The 21,464-nt window shown below is 38.4% G+C and overlaps 2 protein-coding genes and 1 long non-coding RNA gene across 3 annotated transcripts in view; 2 read left to right on the top strand and 1 right to left on the bottom strand.

Annotated features, from left to right (window-relative positions):
* Nucleotides 1-931: 931 nt before the first annotated feature.
* LOC124159325 (enolase) lies at nt 932-12,997 on the bottom strand. Its single transcript, XM_046535068.1, has 9 exons — nt 12,891-12,997; nt 10,983-11,238; nt 7,844-7,998; nt 6,897-7,021; nt 5,762-5,908; nt 5,092-5,182; nt 2,676-2,862; nt 2,353-2,586; nt 932-1,333 (listed from the first exon to the last, which is right to left on the bottom strand). Exons 2-9 carry the CDS (start codon nt 11,220-11,222, stop codon nt 1,211-1,213), a joined length of 1,302 nt encoding a protein of 433 aa, XP_046391024.1. The 5' UTR covers nt 11,223-11,238; nt 12,891-12,997; the 3' UTR covers nt 932-1,210.
* A 958-nt stretch (nt 12,998-13,955) lies between these two features.
* LOC124159326 lies at nt 13,956-14,809 on the top strand. The gene is made up of 2 exons (XR_006864946.1): nt 13,956-14,120; nt 14,432-14,809. It is a non-coding gene; the product is annotated as an uncharacterized LOC124159326 (long non-coding RNA).
* Nucleotides 14,810-20,516: 5,707 nt separating this feature from the next.
* LOC124159324 (NF-X1-type zinc finger protein NFXL1-like) overlaps nt 20,517-21,464 on the top strand; it is a 30,255-nt gene continuing 29,307 nt past the window's right edge. Inside the window, exons 1-3 of the mRNA XM_046535067.1 lie at nt 20,517-20,751; nt 20,888-21,157; nt 21,276-21,415. Coding sequence (XP_046391023.1) covers nt 20,965-21,157; nt 21,276-21,415 — 333 coding nt within the window. The 5' untranslated portion in view covers nt 20,517-20,751; nt 20,888-20,964. The remainder of the gene's footprint in view (nt 20,752-20,887; nt 21,158-21,275; nt 21,416-21,464) is intronic.

Raw genomic sequence — 21,464 nt, 5'->3', positions numbered from 1 at the left:
AGATAGACTGTAAATAATTGAAGAAGAAAATCCGGTGGAGAAGCACGTGTATTTTGCAAAACGCCTCTGATTGTTTGCTAGCACTTGACAGCAGGAGTGGGGGTTAAGCGAGCTATCTGTTATAAAATAAGAAATTAGATGAAGCCGAGTATCAAATGGGCGTGCCGCTGAAATGGCATTTGGCCGATTAGAATGTATACATCATATAAAAATCCATCATAGCAGTGTAAATGCCGAGACGGCATGCAATCATTTTTTCGAGAGGTGGTGAGTCCTCTTATAATATTTGAAAGAGATGTTAGTTGAATCAACTACAAGCCCAATTGTTTCCATAAAATTAAAATATTCCATTAATCAGCTAAATTCCTGTTTGAATCCTTTAAAGGAAATCACAACTACTCGCCAAAATCTTGTGTTTCCTGCTGCATAGGCTACCGAGTCAAACATTCCCACATTCATCGTTTAGTATTTGAAGTATTCGAGCAATGATTTAGTGCTCGAATTCGAGAAATCTGCTATTCGACCCATCTCTATCCAGTGCACATTAAAAAACTTCATTATTATTCCCCTCAAAGAATGGTCACATAGTGTAATTTAGGGATACATACATAGTTTTTCAAGGGGAATATCACATTTCTTCATTTATTAGCTCATTACAAAGTAAAATGTTCATAGCGTGATGGAAATGTATGCTCCATCACCAATGTAAAATTTGATTATGTTATGTCACCCCTTGCCAAAATTTGATAATTTTCTCACTAAGACCAGTCTGCTGAGCTATTACTACCTTGCAAGGACTTGTAATTCTGCCCTTGAAGATCTGAGAGATTTTTGAAATTATTTTTGATAGAGGAATGTGATATCAGATATCTGAATGAATAATTTTTTAAACATCAATTTTTCATGTTCAAAATAAATTCAAAATAAAAAATAAACAGAAAGGAAGAACATTTATTGCACAAGACAGACGAATTCACACTAATGACTTTAGATTTGTTCACATTGCGATAATTTCAACAACTCAATTTCAGAGGTCCTACAATACACCAATTCTTAACATTTGCTTTTAAAATTTTAACAGGGAAGCAATGCAAAAAGAATAAACCATTAAATGCCATTAACAGTCTAAAGACATCCCACATTAAAAGTTATGGTGCAGGTTTTAACCAAAAGACAGTTAGCAAGACTCAATTCTTCCTTCCACTTTTGACTACTGAGGATGAGCAAAGTTCTTGCCAGCATACTTTGCAGCTGCACCCAACTCTTCCTCAATACGGAGAATCTGGTTGTACTTAGCCAAACGTTCAGAGCGGCAAGGAGCTCCCGTCTTGATCTAAGGGAGAAAAATAAAATCCATTATGATAGATAATAGAAGTTCATAAGATATTTCTCTTGCAATCTTGAGGATATTGCCTCAACGTAATAATTTGACAGCAATGTTTTTTCAGAAATACAGCAATAGAAAACTTTCCAATGACCACTTCTTTCAAATGATTATAATATGTACATAAACTTTCAAATACATGCCCGGGTACATTACCGGTCCAACTAATAGAGACATATCAGCAGACAGCAACTACATAGCCATTGATTATGAATTAAATGAATTCAAGCAAAAAATACATAGCGAAAGAATATTGAATGTTCCTAAAAATTGGATTTCAGTTCCTTCATATATCATGAATCATGATGGATAATCAATACTTACAAACACAGCAATAAACTAGTAAAGTGTTATTATCCATTTCACCGAGCCTAAACACAACGACTATGGGCATTATTGGTTTGTTAGTATAGAGTAACCAGCTAATAAATGAGCATAAACTGAGGGTAATCTCTCATTCAATCAGACAAAAACATATGCATATTATCAAAAATACGAAGATAATGATATTGTAATTCACTCTGAGTTGAAATTATATTACATTTCAAATGGAGCCTTAGAACATTATTGTCATTATATACACAATCTAATCAGGCAACTTCAACACGAAACATTCACATTAGAGCAGGGGTCTCCAAACTACGGCCCGCACACTCGTATCAAGTAGTGCGTAATTCTCGCTCGTATAACTCTGTGAGACGCCGCTAGGAGCATTGCAGCGCTGTACTACACGTCAAAGTCGCCTTCAATTGCTCGTAAATAAGAAATACGCCACCGTATACTTCAGTAGACGTTACAATTGAAAACTTCAGTCATCGGCAAAATTGCTATCCGGCCCGCGGGGCGATTCGGAACTTGGAATGTGGCCCTCGTGGCCTAGTAAATTGGAGACCCCTGCATTAGAGTAATGACCCATACTGATTTTATGATACATCACATTTTGTCCCTGGTTGTCATCAATGGCTTACCTGTCCAGTGCTAAGTCCCACAACAAGATCAGCAATGAATGTGTCCTCAGTTTCTCCGGAGCGGTGAGAGACCATGGTGCCCCATCCATTTTCCTTAGCCAGAAGGTGAGCTGAAATGGCTTCCGTTACGCTACCAATTTGGTTAACTTTCAGCAGCAGGCAATTGCATGCCTTCTTTTCCACTGCTGTCTGGATTCTTTTAGGGTTTGTAACAGTAAGATCGTCTCCAACAATCTGTAGAACAATGTAGATATTTATCATTTAAGATAAAATTTCCCCCACCAAAATTATTCTTGTGTGTGAAAAACAATAGGGCCTCTAACCTGGATTGAGGTAGTGGCAGTCATGTTTGACCATGCGTCCCAATGATCTTGGTCAAATGGATCCTCAATGGAAACAATTGGGAAGTCCTTAACATATTCCTTGTAAAGATCAGTTAGTTTGTCTCCATCAATCCACAAGCTCTTGTCTGAGTCAGAAGATTTGAAGTCCAAATCATACACACCATCCCTATGTAAAAAAATATGAATGTAAAATTGGTCATAATATACATATCGATATCAAAATGATAAACGATCAACTATTACAAAGTAAAATAATGACGCACATAGCTCAGAATAAATTTTGGGAACTTTTCATTTAGCACTTACAAACAATTTCAATATCTCAGTTTAATAATGGGAAAGCAGAGTAAATTTCTGCATGCTGTACACATCCATCTATATGATTAACATATAATAGCCTCAACACCACGGGCAGTGCACAGCATTTATTCATTTTCCACTGGCTATAAAGACTCCAATTTCAAATAAGATGCTGTAAATGCAAGACAAACAAAGTATTAAGGCCATTTTACACGTATTGCGCAATCTGACGTACGTGCGAAGGCTCAATCAAAATTGTGTCGTGTAAAGCGGTGAATTGCTAGAACACATACGTGGATGCGAGACGGCAAAATAGCCCGTTCTAATTTCGTTCATGCATTCCACGCCATTTTAGAAATTAATGCAGCTCTAACCTGCGCAATTCCATGCCCCGTGTAAAACGGCCTTTACACTAGACCCTCATTATTACGAAGTTCATGGGACCGAAAAAATGGAGGTTCGTAATAACGAAGTTAGAATGAACATTTCTTTGAGGAATCGTCGGAAAAAACCGTATGTGATAAACGCGATTACATTGCGCGGAAATATGTATAAACAGGAAAATTCGTTTCAGTTTCGGCATCTGGCATGACGTAATTGAGGGTTGATATCTTCCCAAGTACAGAAAATCCGATTTACGAACTAGATGCGTTCCAAGACCTTGTTCCTAAGTTGATAAACCTACGGTCCGGCCGCCGAGAGTTGTCCGAGGACAGGCAGAATGGTCTAGGTTGGGGCAGCGTTGCCAGGTAAGAAAGTGAAATGCCTTCAAAGGGCTCCGTGAAGAAAGGAGACGGAAAGGAAGACGAGCGTGAAGGACCCAGTGGAAGAATCCCTTGTTTTGGGGATTCGAAGATAGGGCATGCTTTAGTAGGTCAGGCTTATTTCGCTGCTCTTTATGCATTTGACAACGTTGTATGACTAGGAGATGGTTTAAGGTGCTTTTGGGGGACAGAGATTGGCTGCATACCGTGCTGGCACAGTAATTAAATCAAAACTTGAAGCTTTTACGTGGTGGAAGGTCTCCATATTAATAATGAAATACACTTTGTTACTTCCACATAATTTTGAGGAAGTAACAAAGTGTATTTCATTATTAATGTGCTGGCACAGGGTTATCCGCACCTCCTATTGTGCCGTTATCAGAAAACTCGCTGGCCGGCCTGTACGCAAAGCATCGAGGAGTACGGTTATCCTACGGAATGCAACACTTCATAACAATTGTGCGCTAACTCACGATTGCGGCTAACTGATCTAGCTGGGCGTGCAACGCAGCCGGAACCCAAAATAAAATCGCTCCGCGGCAAGGAACAACAGGCGAAACGCTAAACAGTTCCTAACTTCACACTGGATTCAATGATACGTAGTTCAGATTATGCCCAGCGTACGTGTTCCTCTACGCCGCAACACGTAGCAACGGCCAAATCAAAACGCACCAAATTCGAAATTTGAAATTTTTGAATGCTGTCATCTCTGAAATTTCGTAAATCGAAAGTGCGTAGGAAGAGAACTAACTGTACTTCAAATTTACGCGCTGTAATGAGTCTGTCACCATGATTCCCCAGGAATGAAGCTTGTTATATGACGTTGTGTGCATAGTGAAGAAAGAACCATATATGACGCTCTTGGTTACAATACACGAGGAGAACTTAAACGCGGCGTGATAATTAAAGCGTAGCGTAGTGAATATCCATCTAAATGGCATAGCTTATGCGTAGAACTTTGTAATAAAGTTCACTTTGTAACCTCCGGGATCGGGACTGAGGATCGTAATTTCGTAAAAACGTTTCTTTTCCTATAGCTTAGATAGGCCTTTTCGTCGGCTCTAGCTTACTTCCAATATCCTTGCACAAGCATTAAAATTACTAATATGAATATACCAAAAATGTCTTATTAACTGTATTGAGTGCTAGTCATTATTATTGCTCCTTTTATTATTTTATGATAGACATATACCTTTCGTTCATGAACTTCATCTACAAAATATGATCAAAAAGAATAAAATTTCATATCGCACAATCACTACAACCATGAAAAGATTATGAGTAGAAGAATCAATAAAGTTACATTTACAGACTGGTATAAAAGTACTTACTTGTAAAATTCAGAGGCAGCAACATCCATTCCAATGTCAACCTTTCCAGTATAACCAGCAGCAGCAATGGCATCAGATATAAGGATAAGTGCTACAAAGGAAGAAATGGTAAATAATGACAGTGATGATGTTTAACTTAAATTACTGAAAACAGTGCCAAAACAGATCACTCATTTGAGAAATTACAGAGATTTTCATTGAATACCGTGAGATAAAATGTTTAATGAGATTATACTTCATTCTTATGTGCATTGAACACAAGTACTCATCCTTGAGATTCAAAATCATAATTATAAGGGACAAGTAGGAAAACCATTCTCTATGTCAGATGGAATGGGACAAAAATTTTCGTGATTTTTCTAAGTAATCAGGAAATGAAAAAAGTGGTTATCAAAGGCAGACATTCCCAGGCACTATAGGCATTTATCCAAATAGATGCATGCGATATTTCATTCATTTAACAATGATCCTTTTAAAGTATTGGAGAGGTGAATTAGAGGTATAGAGAAACCTACCACAACAGACTTTACAAAACTTTAGTAAACCAATAGCATACTTGGTAGAATTTTTTTTCCTGAATATATATCAGGTAATAAAGAATAATAGTATACACATTTTAGCGAACAAAATTTCCATCACTGGTTATTCTTAGAAAAGGTTACACACACACCTTCCTTATTGTCTAGGAGTCTGGGAGCAAAGCCACCTTCATCTCCAACTGCCGTTGAATCAAGGCCAAACCGTGACTTGATAATTGCCTTGAGATGGTGATACACCTCTGATCCCATTTTCATTGCATCAGTGAAAGAGGCAGCTCCTAGAAAATAGAAGAAAAGGAATTAACACTTATTATGCACAATTATTACAAAAAAATGCTAGCATTACTGTTAGGTGCAAACCCATATTGGGGTTAAGGAAATACATGTGTTCATCCACCAAAAATATGCAAGTGGATTCTCTTCAATGAGACTATGAAGGGATGAGAAAATGCATTTCTCATCCCTTTTGGGGGATGCTAAAAAACATTAAAAATTATATCTAATATGATGCCCCAAAGCATTTTTTACTTCCATTGGGCTGCAACTCTTACTCTCATGCATACTCTTACAGGGCTGCAACATCCCCAAAAATTTCTTATCACCAAACAATATAAAAATATTCCAACAATGCTCATAATGATGTAAACGATTTTTTATAGTACAACAGTAGTGTTTATAACACTCCTATTCTACAGTTTGAGAGTTCATGTAACAGAGAAAAAGACTAAATGATGACACATGAATAAATGGCTGAGCATGGGATATGTAATGTATTTGTTATACTTATCAATAATTGGTTATTGATAGCAATGAGACCATGGCACGTGAAATCTTCTCTAGAGAGGAATACAGACAAAGCATGCAGGAGAAGTAAGGTCCATGGGAGATATTTCAAACTCTAATTGTACGGTATGGTGGGTAGGAGACCTTAGAACTTGGGGTTACAGCCCATTTGGTATCCAATTTACACTAGATAGAATGGTAGTTTTTGTGACCCTCACTTAGCCCCTCTTTTCCCTATCCTGGATCCGCCACCGACTGAGATTAAAAATGAGAGAATAAATTAGATTCAGTTTTCACTCTGAAGTATACTTTAAATTGACACTGAAACAATGGGCATCAATGGTTAAACTAGTGCACAGCTAAGATTAAATCACTGAAGGAATAACTATCAGATACCTTGACTGTAGAAAACATTCTTTGATATCAGATTATGAGGTAAGGAAAAGATGGGATATTCATGGCAAAAAAGCCCCCATTATTTACCTGTAGGCAAGATCATGAATTCTTGCATGGCCAACTTGTTACCAGCGTGTGATCCACCGTTGATTACGTTAAATGCTGGTACAGGCAGAATGATATTTTTGTTTCCTGCGAGGTCAGCAATGTGCCTAAAAATTAGATGAAAAAAGTATGGACCTTTATTAAATGAAGGTTTCAAAGCAATCTGAAATGATTGACACAATATACTACTTAGTATTTCATTTCTTGACGACATAACATTCTTTATTCTCTTGCGAGCATTACGTAACCACTCTACATATCGCAGAGTAGTAAAAAAATATCCTTCCTTCACTCACTTTTGATAAAACCTAAACAATTTTCTTCCATGTCCCAATGAATTCCCGAGGCCTTCATCTTATTCTCACATATTTTTTTTGCATGGCTAAATAAAAATGAGTAGATTCTTGCTTTAATCCTGCCCACGATAAAAATGCTTGGAGTGAAAGGTGATTGCCCCATATATGGTTTTACCAGTAGTAACTAGGTGGTTGAAACTAACCCTGTGAAACCTTTGATAACACAAGTAGGTCACAGACATATTTATCTCTATGATAATGAAATAAAAATAATGTGGAAATTGTTAAGTTCAGTATGGTCAAAGGCCAATGAGTATGGTAAGAAAAAAGCCGTATTTGGGATCAATGAAGTCTAAAATCTAATTTCACCCATACACTATGCTTGGGCACAGTTCAACCAAGGACAATAGATGCCAAATATAGAAGCAGTTGAACAGGTTGTTGACAGCAGTACAGTAAAATACACTAGGCAAAGATAAGTGTCCAGTCTTGCTTCAGTAATAAAATCAACTTAGCATAATTACAAATTAACAACAAGGTATGGTAATACGTAAGAATGAAACACTAACTTTTTAAATGATAGATATGTAACCATACCATAATTACAAATGGAATACTGATATTTTTTCTCACTTGTACAGTGGAATTCCTTTATGGGCAGCGCCGGCCTTGCACACAGCAAGAGATACACCCAAAATAGCATTAGCTCCAAACTTTGACTTGTTTTCAGTACCATCAAGCTGCAGCATGAATTCATCAATTTCCTTCTGCTGGGTAGGCTCAAAACTCTGTCACGAAAAAAATAAAAAAGAAATGCCTATTTTTATTACAAATTTTAGACACATGAACATTATAAAATTCATTGAGTAGACTCTCGTTAATACGAACAACGTTATTACGAAGTCTTCGTTATTACGAATAAAATCTTTGGTCCTGGCGAAAAGGCCTATCCAATATATAGTAAAAGACACGTTATTACAAAATTAAGAACCTCAGTCCCGGTCCGACAGTTACAAAATGAACTTTATAACGAAGTTCCACGAATATGCAACGGCATTTGGGTGGATATATACAACGCTAAGTTTAAACAATTGCGCCACGTTTAAGTTCTCCTCGTGTACTGTTCCCAGGAGCATCAATTATGGTTCTTTCTTCACCATACACGCAACATCATATAGTAAGCTTCATTCCGGAGGAATCATGGTTACCCACTCATAAACCCTCGTAAATTGGACGTACTCTTTCTACGCACGTTCGATTTACGAACTTTCAGAGATACCGGCATTTCAAATTTGGCGCCTTTCGATTCGGCCGATGCTACGCGGTGCGGCGTAGAGGAACTCGCACATTGGACATAAACTGAACGAAGTATCATTGAATCCGGTGTGAAGTTGGGAACTGTTCAGCGTTTCGCCCTTTCCGCGGAGAGCGATTATTTTCGACTCCGGCAGGGTTGCACGCCCAGCCAAATCAGTTCGTCACAATCGTGAGTTAGCGCTAAATTGTGTTGCAGTGTTGCATTCTGCAGGATAACCGTACTCCTCAATGTCTTACATGCAATCCGGCCGGCGAAAGTTGTCCGATGACAGCCCAATAGGAGGGACGGAAAACCCTGCGCCAGCACGATTTGCAGCCAATCACTGTTCCCCAAACGCAACTCACATCCTCGCCTCGTCATACAACGTTGTCAAATGCATATGGAGCACCGAAATAAGCCTGATCCACTAAAACAAGCCCTTTCTTCACATCACCAGAACAAGTGATTCTTCCTTTGGGTCCTTCAGGCTCGTCGTCCCTTTCGGCTTCTTTCTTCACGGAACCCTTTTGTTTACAAGTGAAGTAGGCGCTTCCCTTTCTTACCTGGCAACCTTGCCACCTTCCCCGATCTAGACCATTCTGCCTATCAATGGAAAACTCTTGGCGGCCGGACTGTAGGTTTATCAACTTATGAACAAGGTCTCTGAACACATCTAGTTCGTATATCGAGGACTTACTGTATTTGAGAAAATATCAAACCTGGATTGCGTCATGCTGCATTCTTCTATTGAGAAAATGAAACGAATTTCTTGTTTATATATTTGCGCGTAATTTAATCGCCTATATTGTAAACGGTTTTTTCCGACGATTCCCAAAGGAAACGTTCATACGAACTTCGTTATTATGAACCTCTGGTTTCTCAGTCCCGAGAACTCTTTAAGAACGAGAGTCTACTGTATCGCGGAATAAGTAGTTTATGGATATTCATAAAAATTAATGGATAAGGAAAAAAAATCAAGGAGTAAGCAAGATACATGTGCCACCAAAACTAAACATTCTACCCTTACACACATTGTTGGAGCAATATATGTGCACAGTCAGCCACACACTATTCAGTGATCAGACTCTTAAAATTGCTGCTTCTATAGCAGGAGTTGAAGGAATAAAAACTTCACTTTAAAAGTTTTCTTTCTTCAAGCCCCACTATACAGGATTTTCACCAAGTCACACCAACTATCACAGCTACTATTACTTATAACTCAAATGTTTGAAATTCTATTTCCAGTTAACAAAACAATGAAGAAAAAGAAGGTGAATTCTTCACCACTCTCAATTAGACTTTATACCCTGCTCTTCCCAACCTCTGTTGAGTCACTAATACTACCTCCTCCAATCTCTCAAATTTGAGATGACCTCTTTTTAAACCCATTATTCCCATCTTTCTCTACCTTAAACCCTCAAAAAATATGTTTTTTTACCAAAATAAACTAAACAATAGTGATGGCTGACAAGCCAACCTATCAAGACCACCCAAAAAGAAATCAAATATATTACTGATGTTAATGATGACTTTCAAGAGCTTAATATCCTTTATGGATAAGTAAGGCTTGCTTACTACAAAATGGGCATCGATTCATATTTCCTCACCTTGCCATCATCCTTCTTTCAAGTGACCACTGTGTATCTTTCGGCCACTAAACACTGAATGATCATGCTATCATTCACGGGATCATGCGAGCAAAATAGAAAATGTTCTTATTTTCATTGAATGACAGTTCATTTGCGAATTTGTCCGTTATTCACAGCGAATGATTTTATTTGCATGATCACTCACCATGTATACTGGCCTTCAGCTTATTGACAACAGCCTCAGATTTTTATTTTGAAAACTAAAATACATTAATTATCCATTAGTCAGTTTGTTCTATCAGAAATTCTTCACTCTAGTTGAACTAATCACTACATGCTCTCTTATAAATCACTCTGTATTCACTAAAAAATGTATTATGCAGGGGGGGCAATGTAAAAAACCAAAGAAAAACTTGCCAGTTCCATGGACAAAATAATAACAACAAATACAAGACTTTGCCAAGTAAGAAAAAGAGGTGCAAGAGAGGGAATTACATGGTTACGGACACTTCTTCAGTGAGATTCACTTCTAGATTTCCTTGAAAATATTTCAATATAGAAAAGTCATAGCATTACATATAAATTAAAGGCAAATTCATAACAATTTAAGATCAAACAAGAATTACTGTATGGCTTTCACACTTTAAGCAAGAAAAAGTATATATTTTCCACCCCTTGATTTTCTCAGGTACACACACGTAGATGGCTTCCATGAAAAGCATTGATGGTGTTTGCAAAGCCGAAGAAAATTTCACATCAGAATATGTATGGATTTGAAGTGAAGGTAGAGTAATACCATGCAGAATGTAATTAAATAATAAATGTACAAGCTACCCCGACAAAAAAATTATTGGCTTCAATTAATTGTTTAGTGGATTTAATTAACCTTTTTCAGCAGTTCTGGAGCAATTCCTTTGTTCACATGATCAATAGCCTTCAGCACACTCTTCCCATGGTAGTTGGCCTTGTCACCATCCCGCAGTTCCAGTGCCTCATAGATTCCAGTACTGGCACCAGAAGGAACAGCTGCTCTAAAAAGTCCCTTCTCAGTTATGAGATCAACTTCCACAGTGGGGTTTCCACGGGAATCAAAGATTTGGCGGGCATGAATCTTCTGAATGGGCATTTTGGACAGGCTATTGCTGCAAATTCAAGAAAAAAATTAGCAACAAACACACTAATCCATATGCATGTTAAATTACCCAGAGTAAAATGTAATTTATCATGGATAAAAATTAGCATTAGCATAAATTATCTGTAACAGCAAAAATAAATAATTAAAAATTCTTTTAGGAAACAGTTCAGTTGAGCTACGCAAGTGTACATGGGGAGTGTGCAAATTGGTGGCTACTAAAACCAACATATATCCTCAATTCCTCTCCACCGGACCTATACCGGCAGAAGTGCGGAGATTCATGTTGAAGACAACTCTCATAAAAATTTATCACGGAAATAAAGTCAAGCGGTCAATGTCACCCCATAGCGCAAAAGGGTAACACGATGACCTCGATACTGAGATGACCGAATGACTCCTCGTCACGAATAGCAACGTCTTATTCTAAAATTTAAGATAGGGCAGTCAATTTTCCGCCTTCTAAATGGAAAAATGAATTAAATATTAAATTATGAACCCCTGATACAGCAGTAGAATTCAATAGAACTGTCAAAAGCAGTCGCAAGGAGAGATTTTCACGGATTCAACAAGGTCATTCAAGGTCAAGTTCATAGGGACCTCTAGAAAAAGATTTTATTGAATGAAAAGTGGATAAGACTTCAAACCTGGCTAAAAATAATTCCTCAACTTCGCCTAAATCAATATATGTGGTGGCTTACGTCACAAAAGAAATTGAACAATTCGCAAGCAACGAAAGTGCCTGCGGAGTCTTAGCGGGCTTCCAATAGCGTTTTCTTCATTTTTCACAGGGCCATACGTATCAACCTAAAATTATTTGAGAAAAAGGAATTCGATAGTAAATTGAGCAGGAAAAAGTCGGCCACGAGCATTCCTTAAAAATCTACGGATTAGCGCGGGTGTGACGACGAAGAAAATTACGACTTTTCAGTAGTTCTGAGGAGTTGAGAGAGAACTTTGAAAAGGGCACACCTGAGAGAGAAAGAAGCACTAGCATTTAAAAGGTTAGTTTAAGGTCATTCAGCATCTATCAGGAGACAATTACCCCCTCACGACAAAAACAATTATCGCTGTTCTACCACTATTGTTCTGTTACTATATCATGCTTTTTTTTAACTAAACACGCAGTGCATGAGATTTCCCAGAGAGTTTTAATCCGAAGTAAAAAAGAAACGACCAAAATGTACCCCCCACTTAGGTGGTCAACGGAAACTTCATAACGAGGCGTCTCAATCCTCATCGGAGATGGTTGTTATAATATACCCTATTTCAATTAAAGATACAAATTACTCGCATAAAAGACTACGACCCATACGGCCCGTTCAGGCGTCTACCAAACGACTAAAGGAGCAAAGTATGAAAATTTCGCGAAAGGTTATGGAGAAATGTCCAAAAATTGAGATAATAACCTTCATGCGGCATTTGAAATGGAAATCGATAACGACATTAGGAAACAGTATAAACATAATTGGATAACATAAAGCAATCCGGCGTTCAATGATAGAGTTTTTCGGGTGAGCCGGTGTTTTTCAAGTGAAAGTGAAATTTCCATGAAAGACGCTTCAAAAGAATGGTATACTACTATAATAAGAAATACTCCAATCGACGATGAAGCTAATCAATTATAAAGTTTACAACAAGCTACTTCTATTCAATACCAACCTTAATCTCACACCAGCACTGATGAGTCTCTTCACTGGAATGATTGACCTTATAGAAGGATTCAGGCAGGCGAACAAGGCAAAGGGCAAAGGAAGGTGACTCGAACAACTGACGCGGGATCTGCGCAACATTTTGACATGCCAAAAGTTTCGTCTGCTAGTAACGGTGGTTTATATTTTTGTTATTTATTAATTTTTCATTCATAAATGCGAAATTCTTAAGTATTTCTTTAAAAAATCCACCCTTTTTACCGTTGGGCTTGAAATCGATATCTAAATATTCGAGGGCAGATTGAAGTTGCTCGAATAATTAATATGTCATTACTGACTGCCATAATTATGTTGTACAAAAATCAGGAATTTCAGTGCTAGTATGCCGTAATGAGGAAACAAGACCTCCAAGGTCGGATGATATCAGCCTTGATAAATTTTTATACTAAGTTTTTTAAATATTTTTTTCATTATACAAGAAGACGAGATCTGGACATAAAATCCATAGGTTAGCGCTCATTAAATTACCGAATAGGTTATACTGAGTTTAAACAGGGGGACCAATGTTCGATTGATTGACTGCACCAAATTTGAAAAATAGGACTGTGGTGGTCGAGATTGCGAGGAAAAGGCCATGGATATTATAATTCGGGGTCCGCCCTCGATATGCATGTTGTGAAGATGACGAGCGATACCCGCGTTAGGAAGCCAGTGGAATCGAGTGGAATGCAGCAGACAGTGGAAGTGGAACCGATTGTAACCCGTGATGTGTGATGTCGTAGATTGAGCTAAGCCCTCCATAGAGTTTATGAGATTTTATCTCTTTGTTCCACACAGCATTTGCAGTATTTCTGACCACGATTTGAGGTCGGTTTGGAGTTATTACCTCGGTTCTGTGGGTTATAACTTTTTTCAGTTAGTTCGCAAGATAAGCTTCGAGGGTAGAGGTGTGATATTTTGTTAGCATTATATTTCGCCTTGTTCAAAGATTGAATAGATTTAAGCTTGAATGCTGAAGGTTGTGAATCTCCTATGTGTCTCTTCATAGCAATCAGAGTGCTTGACAATTAATTAACTTTTTCTGTGTGTGATGTGGTGTTGATAAACATATCCTATCTCCTACGTAGGAGATACATACTTAAGTTCGTAATTGCATGTCTGTATTGTGACCACAATATTTAAATGATGCAGGACCTCGTGGCGACTCCGAAAGTAGTGGACGTCGAATGGAATTTTGGAGGTTTGTGCTCTTATATAAGTTGGCTTTGGAGGGTTACAATTGTGATTTACCCCGCAAAAAAGTGTTGTAGAAACCAGTAGCCGGTGCAGTGAAGTAGGAAAAATCGTTAAAAATAGAATTATTCTCAAAATAGCATCATGATAAATTATTTTGTTGATAGTGAAATGTCTATAATTTAACCGTATCAATACTTTTCATAGAGTATCAATGACGGTATTAAAATACATCTAATTTATTTATATGCCCTAGTATTGGCTTTCTTGTACAAGAAATGGCGAAATGCTGATAATAGATTTTGAACATCTTTACAGTGACGGCTGCTAGCAGCGAAATGAAAGTGGTTGGAAAAACATATCTGCACATGAAACTAGTTTATCAAGGTGACGGAGGCGACAAAGAGCTTCAGTTTGAAATGACTTTGCCCCAGTTTTATGCATTCCTTCATGATCTTGAAAGGGCGAAATCGAGTATGAATTATTTATCATGACCTGTTGATTTACTACCAGAATATTCTTGGTTAAGTTTTCTCATCAATTCTTTTCTTTTGGTTTGACATACTCCAGTGCAAATAATAAAATTATATGAATTCACATCACGTATATTCACAGTATTGTATTTTGAGTTTTAGGCTCAGTGTAGCGAAATATTTTTTTTGCTGTAAACTATATTAAAAGAATTGATCAAATCCATGTATGTCTGCTGTTAATGGAAAACATCTCTACGTGCAAATACTTTGCCTTCATAACATGTGCTGATGCTCTGGAAAACCTGCACTGAACCACTGCAATTATTACTGGTCATTGCATTTATGGCTGGTCATTATTGAATGTAAGTCAAACGCCAATATTTATAGTAATTGTTTGACCTAACTACGGTATGGTTCTTGAAGGAGGCAACCAACATCCCAGGTCATTTGCACCATGAAGGAATGGTGGAGAGAAACTTGGCCTCCTCTTAGTGGAAGGCACCAAGAGGACCTTAACATTCCATCCAACAGATGAAGTGCTGCACTTGGAAGTGCCCTCCCATAGGCACTCATGCTGGGATCGGGCAGCCTCTGAAAAATCTCTACCACCTAAGAGATTTGTGCCCAGACGGACCAGGTGGGAATCCGACACTCTAGCCACCCAATCCCCTTGTTAGACCTAATTTACATCATTATTTGTTCTTATGAGGACTTGCTCTTTAATAGTAGTGCGTAATGGTGCATAAATCCTCTGTCTTGGATTCTATCTCTGCACACAACCTTACTGTTTATTTTTTGTAATGACATTCTGCATCGGGGAGGAATCTTTGCCAAGTCCTGCATTGATTTGTGCTCTTGACTAGCTAACTTAATTATACCTTTCTTTGCCAATCCATTTAATCCCTCCCTCTGCTCCTTGTATTGTTACTCTCTATTCTGACTATCATTCTGACATGTATTTCAACATTTTCTGTGGACCGTGAATCAAACCATGAACATGTGTCTTTCTGGGTCACTGGGCAGACCATTATGCTATTCAAGTTGATCCTTGATTCCAATTGTAATTTTGTGAGTGGAATGGCAATGAGGGCCTTGGAATACCAATGGTTCAGAGTTACAATCCTGATCCAAGGGAATTTTTTTCCTGTGGCAATTTATGTAATTTCACTGCTGTTTACGTGGCACAATGGTATAGTCAAGCCCCTTCACCACATCATCCGCTTGCCGAACCTGGCATTGTCACATATTGCCGCATAACTTTCTCTCTTAAGTCTCTTTATGAGTTACTGACCATAAATACCTTTGCTTATACGAGATAACTGTCAAAAACGAAAAAAGTCTTCTTTACGTCTTCGTTTCAAAAAACTATTTTATTCGTCTTCTATATCCCTAGGCCGCACAACAATCACTTTGATATTGGCAACGTAAATAAAAAACAAAACAAACATTCATCATCACCTTGAACGTAAAAATGCAAAACCCTACAAAATATTAATTTTCACATTACAACAATAACTGGCAAAGATGCATCCTCACCCATCCTCCTACTTTCTAGTTGTCGTCAGACTTCTTTCACTGAGGCAACTGTGATTACAGTGAATATTCTTGCTGCTCTGAAACTTGGCCATCACATGTCTCTCACCTTAAGAAATGAATTCGTATAAATCAAAGTTGAAATTTTTATTGATAGTTGGCAAATAACAGCATGGAAAAGAATGTCCTTTTCTAAGACAAAATTCAAAACTCCAGCACCATAATCTGCAACAGAGAATTGGAGAAAGAATATGGTGTTCTCTCTTGGTCAGGAGGCATATGTATACATTAGTACAAGGGTTGCAACAAAAGTAAGGTTCCCAATGAGCTACAATGTTGAGCAAAGGTGCTAGGCTAAATCCCACAGCATTACCGTGCGCAGTGGTTCCCCTACTCTCCGAGTCCGCCCGTCCGGGATTCACCGTCAACAATGAAAGTGATGATCCCTGTTCCCGCCAAGTGTGAGGATCCGATTTCTCCTTGCAAGGAAGTTACCGCCATCGGAGATTAATCAGCAGCTGACTGAACTTTATGGTGAAGAGTGGATGTCCATGCAGCACATATGCAAATGTTGCAGGGCTTTTGCTGAGGGCTGCACGGAAGTTCATGATGAAGAACGGAGTGGAAGACCGCCGCTTTTGGATCTTCCATAACGTCAACAGTGGGCTGCTCAAAGATCGGAGGGTCACTGTCCGTGAATTTGTTGAACGCATTTCTGAAGCTTATCACGGCACAATTGAAAGAACTTTAACAGAAACGTTGGGTTATTGCAAGATGTGTGCTTGCTGGGTCCCCCAGATGCTGACTGACGGACTCATGGAGCAACGCCTTGACACATGAGCTCGCAAATTTCCTCAACAATTTTTTACATGGGGGGCAACAAGGAGAAGTTGTTGGTCTTTACTGTCACCAGAGATGAAGCGTGGGTACATATTTAATTATATCCCTGGAACAAAACTCTTTGGTGGCAAACGCTTCAAGAGCAACGATGAAGTCCGAGCAGAGGTCACACACTTCCTCAATGGGTTGGCGGGAGACTTCTTCAACTTAGGGATAAAAAAGCTGGGGCACTGACTTTAAAAGTGTGCCGAAATAAATGGAGACTGCGTTGAAAAATAGGCTAAAGTAAGCTTTTCAACGATGTGAAAATTAATATCAATAAAAAAAGTTTTTTATTTGTAAAAAATATGGGAACCTTACTTTTGTTACAACCCTCGTACGCATATTATGCCTCTTAAATTTTTAAAGCTTTCCTGGGTGCATACGGGTCATGACAGAGTCACTGGAAAAAATACATATGTAGAAGTACAAGGGCAGTATGTACTTGGAAGAATTTAAAGTGATTGTGCAAATATGTTCAATAAATTTCTCTAAAAAAAATAAATTGCATTACTATGGAATGCACCCTGTATGTCAAAACTAGACAATAGTTTTAAATATTTTTTTATTACTCTGCGGCCTTGGGGGGGGGGGAGGGGGGGGGGAACTATCTCCTCTGCCACTGCTCTCCCTGCACAAGCAGCTTTAAGATCTCCAATTACATATCTTCAAACATTGTTGACCAAGTGAAATGTAAAGTTTGCATACGAGAACCATCGTCATTGTAACCAACTTTAAAACATTTCCACAAATAACTAGAGACCACTCCTTTGCTGTCTAAAAAGACAATGAGCACTGATTTCACTTTTGATTTGCTCATTCTTGCCATTTTGGGAATATACCTCTTCCTGACCCTTGTTTGAGGCTTTTAACCACCTCAAAACTTGTGAGGACAGAGCAGAGTCCCTGTAAGCCTCATGAATCATTTTTTTGTCTCCTTAAGAGATTTTTTCAGTTTTGCACAAAACATAAATTTTACTCGATTGTTGATTCCATTCTTTTTGTGACACAGGTTACGTACAGAAGTATACAATAACTGACGTCCTGCTGCTTTCATAGCTTGAAGAGCACAAACTGGTTTTGTTGAAAAGCTTAGCGTTGACTCCACCTATCTCCAAGTGGTTGAATCCCACTCCGACCAATTGGAGTGGTACAGGAAATTCAATTGCATTACTTTCGGAACGTGCTCTGTATAATAACTGCATCTGCTTAAAGTTAAAGATCAATTGATTAATATTTTGGCAGTGAGACGAGCCACTGAATACCAACTGGTGACTAACCCCTGGGGCCCCCCTCGTTGCCTGAAGGGGGGTTGTTGCCCCTTCTATCCCCCCTCAAGGCATATTCCTAGTTACGCCAATGAGAAAGAAGCATTATTGTTGTGAGGCATTGCATACCACTCAGGCACTGTGGTAAGTAGTGAATCCCCTACTCCCAAAATGGCAACCTTAATCCACTCCTGTAGTCTAGGTGACTCCATCTGGCACCAGCTTAAGTCTGATGATCAGATGGCGATGTATTAAAAAAACTTAGTGGTGAACATGTGGGTGCAGTGTATTGTAGAACCACTGTACTCGCAGTACCTCAGCAGAGAGCCCCTGGAGTATTACTTTACTGCAGTGGATCCAAGTGGTGGCTGTCCCATGATCCTCAATTCCTCTTTCTCTACCGCAATCAGATTAACCTTTAAAGGATGGCTTTGTGTATCACTGCATGGCCAGGCATTAAATTGGCCTAGGCAGTGGTGAAGCCAGGGGGGAGTTCAGGGGGTCCGGACCCCCTCCAAAATATACAAACCTTCCGAAACCCCCCGAATTATTTTCCTTCATAAAAGGAAACAAAATATTGAAAAATCAGGAATTTACTAAATATTTCTGTAGGAAGTGAAGTTTTTTCGATTATGAAAAGAGTTAAAATTAGGTAGTTAAAAACCCATTACTTAGTACTCTGTTTTTCAAAAACATTTCCCCCTGGTTTTGGACCTTCCTGAACGAAATTCCTGGCTAGGCTACTGGGCCTAGGTTTAAAATATAAGCAGCTCTCCAGTTAACTCTTGAGCTATGAAACTCATTATAAGCCTATTTTAACCCAAGTGTGTCTCAGTGGTCCCTAAAGGGACTGCAAGGCCATAAACGAAAACATTAGGTGGTCCCTTTTGGGACTGCAGGGACGATAAAGGTTAAGAAGCTTAAGTGCATCAGCACTCCTAAAATTTATTAAAAAAATATTTAGGCTGATCATGGTGAAACAAAACCCAGTACTGTTTCACAAGCTTTATGTTATTAGCTGTCAACTAGTTTCGATGTTTATACCATATCATTATCAAGACTAACAGAAAGTTAGTTTTGGTAATGATGCTATAAACGTCGAAACTAGTTGACAGCTAATAATAAAAAGTTTGTGGAACAGTACTGAGTTTTGTTTCACCATGAACATTTCATTGTTCCACCGAGTAACGCCCAAATCAGTTGATTTTCCTAAATAAAATCATCAGCCTAAATAAAATTCATATTTAAACCCATATTTGTCCTCTGGTTGATTTCCCCTTTGATAATTATATCAAATTATTTCTTACTAAAATCTTCTTTATAACTTGATATATTTTTGCTGCATGTAGATAATTCTTATTTCAACCTTTTCTTTGTTCAAATCATAAGCACACCCAGCAGGTGCCCCCCTAGAAGCGAAAATAAATTAAGTTCAGAACAAATCTTATAAACAAATTTTCCTTTTGAAGGAAAATGATATTGGTATAAGATATGGAACCTTAAAATTTTGGTTTCATTAACCTTTTTCTGTGCAAAAAAGGTACACCTTGAACGACCAAAACTAGTTTTGTTTCTGGGTATGCCCATGGTTCAAATTTGAACTTAATTAGCCATGTACTCAACACACACCATGCCTGTGACGTCTCCAGGGGGTCAAGAGCCCCTCTCTGGATCCGCCACTGTATGCCTTCCGATTTCGACTGATACACCTATCATAAAGAAAGATTTTTATGCCCCACAAAATTAGGAGAATGATCTCTGACAAATATCTCTGATATTGAATCTGTAGGGACTGGATTCGGATCAACGCACCACACTAATTGGGGAAGGATGAAAAAAATCAAGAAATATCATATATTAATTTCCCTCCTTAGGTGCCGGAATGACATTTTTTAAAAAGAGATCTGGCCTTCTACCCTAGCAACAAAGTCTGTTGGCCCAACGTTGTTTTTTGGTAGGCATCGTTGGGAAAGCATTGGGGACGTTTTGGGAGTGTGATACTAGGGTAGGATCCTATGAATAAGGGTGTATTTTTGGTTTAGTTGGTACGTGGAACGAATGAGGGTGACCGATCCTAACAGGATTTGCGAAAAAAAATAATTCTAATGTATTATAATGTTTTCGATTACTCATTTCTACTCATACTCATTTCATCGTTCTTAAACTCGAAGTTGTTTTGTTTCAGAGTGCATCAAAAGAAATGATTCAAACGCTCCCGCGGAAAAATCGCTTGTTGGTACTCATTTGTTACAGTGCGAGGTTGCATTTTGGCCGCATTAAATTTTGAATAACATCTTCTCCCACTTGTTTGTCTTTTTATATACAGCTGAAGGGGTTAACGGCTCTACAGTATATTATTTCAGGCGTTAGCTCATTTAACCGTATATTTATCTTAGTAATTACCGTTAGGTTTACCATAAGAAGCGGTCCTCGATGACTTTCGCCGTTTCAAGAGTGGCAGGAGTTGGAAGTGTTTACGTGGAAGGTACATTTACCTTTTTAATAATTTCATTCTCGATGACTATGAAACCATTTCAAATCGGCGATCCTTTTTTCTATCACTAATGCACTCTTGATTGTGGTTTGTAGCGTTATATTGTTATTTCATGGATTTATTTCAGATGACAAATGTTAGTTTGCCCCAGCCCTCCATCCGGCCACTTCGTATATTGTTAGGCAAAAAGGAGTTCCTGCAGCCATGGCAGGCAGGGGTCGAGGAAAGCGTGGAAACCCATGGAATCGTCCGAGTGGCCCAAGTGTTGCCACGCATTCTGTGGTTCCTTCCGTAATTCCCAAACCGTCTGCTAAACCTCTACCAGAAGTTGCCTTATCACGGAACTACTCGTCATCAGAAGACGAAGATGACGATAATAACTGTGGAAAAATTTTAGGTATTCTTATGAATAATTCATTCCTGTGTATTTTTAATCATTATTTTGCTATTTCTATAGGTTATGATGTTCGTTATTCGTGCCACTACTCGTAGACTTATTCTCATCCTCATTCCAGACAATGTTCTTCAGTCGTACTCCACTTTTGCTGGTTCATCTGCAGATCTGGGTAGAACCCGTTTGTTTTTGGAGGAGATATTCCAGTCTGGCTCTGCAACGTGCTTAATTTGTATTTCCAGCGTAGGAAAAAATGATGCTGTATGTATAATTTTCAACCATTATAAGGTTCTTTTGTTTTCAAATTTCA

The sequence above is a fragment of the Ischnura elegans genome, chromosome 5 (genome assembly GCF_921293095.1).
Source record: "Ischnura elegans chromosome 5, ioIscEleg1.1, whole genome shotgun sequence".
In the NCBI taxonomy this organism is placed as follows: domain Eukaryota; kingdom Metazoa; phylum Arthropoda; class Insecta; order Odonata; family Coenagrionidae; genus Ischnura; species Ischnura elegans.
Note: the sequence above shows the minus strand (reverse complement) of the source record. Positions and strands in the feature narration are given on the sequence as shown.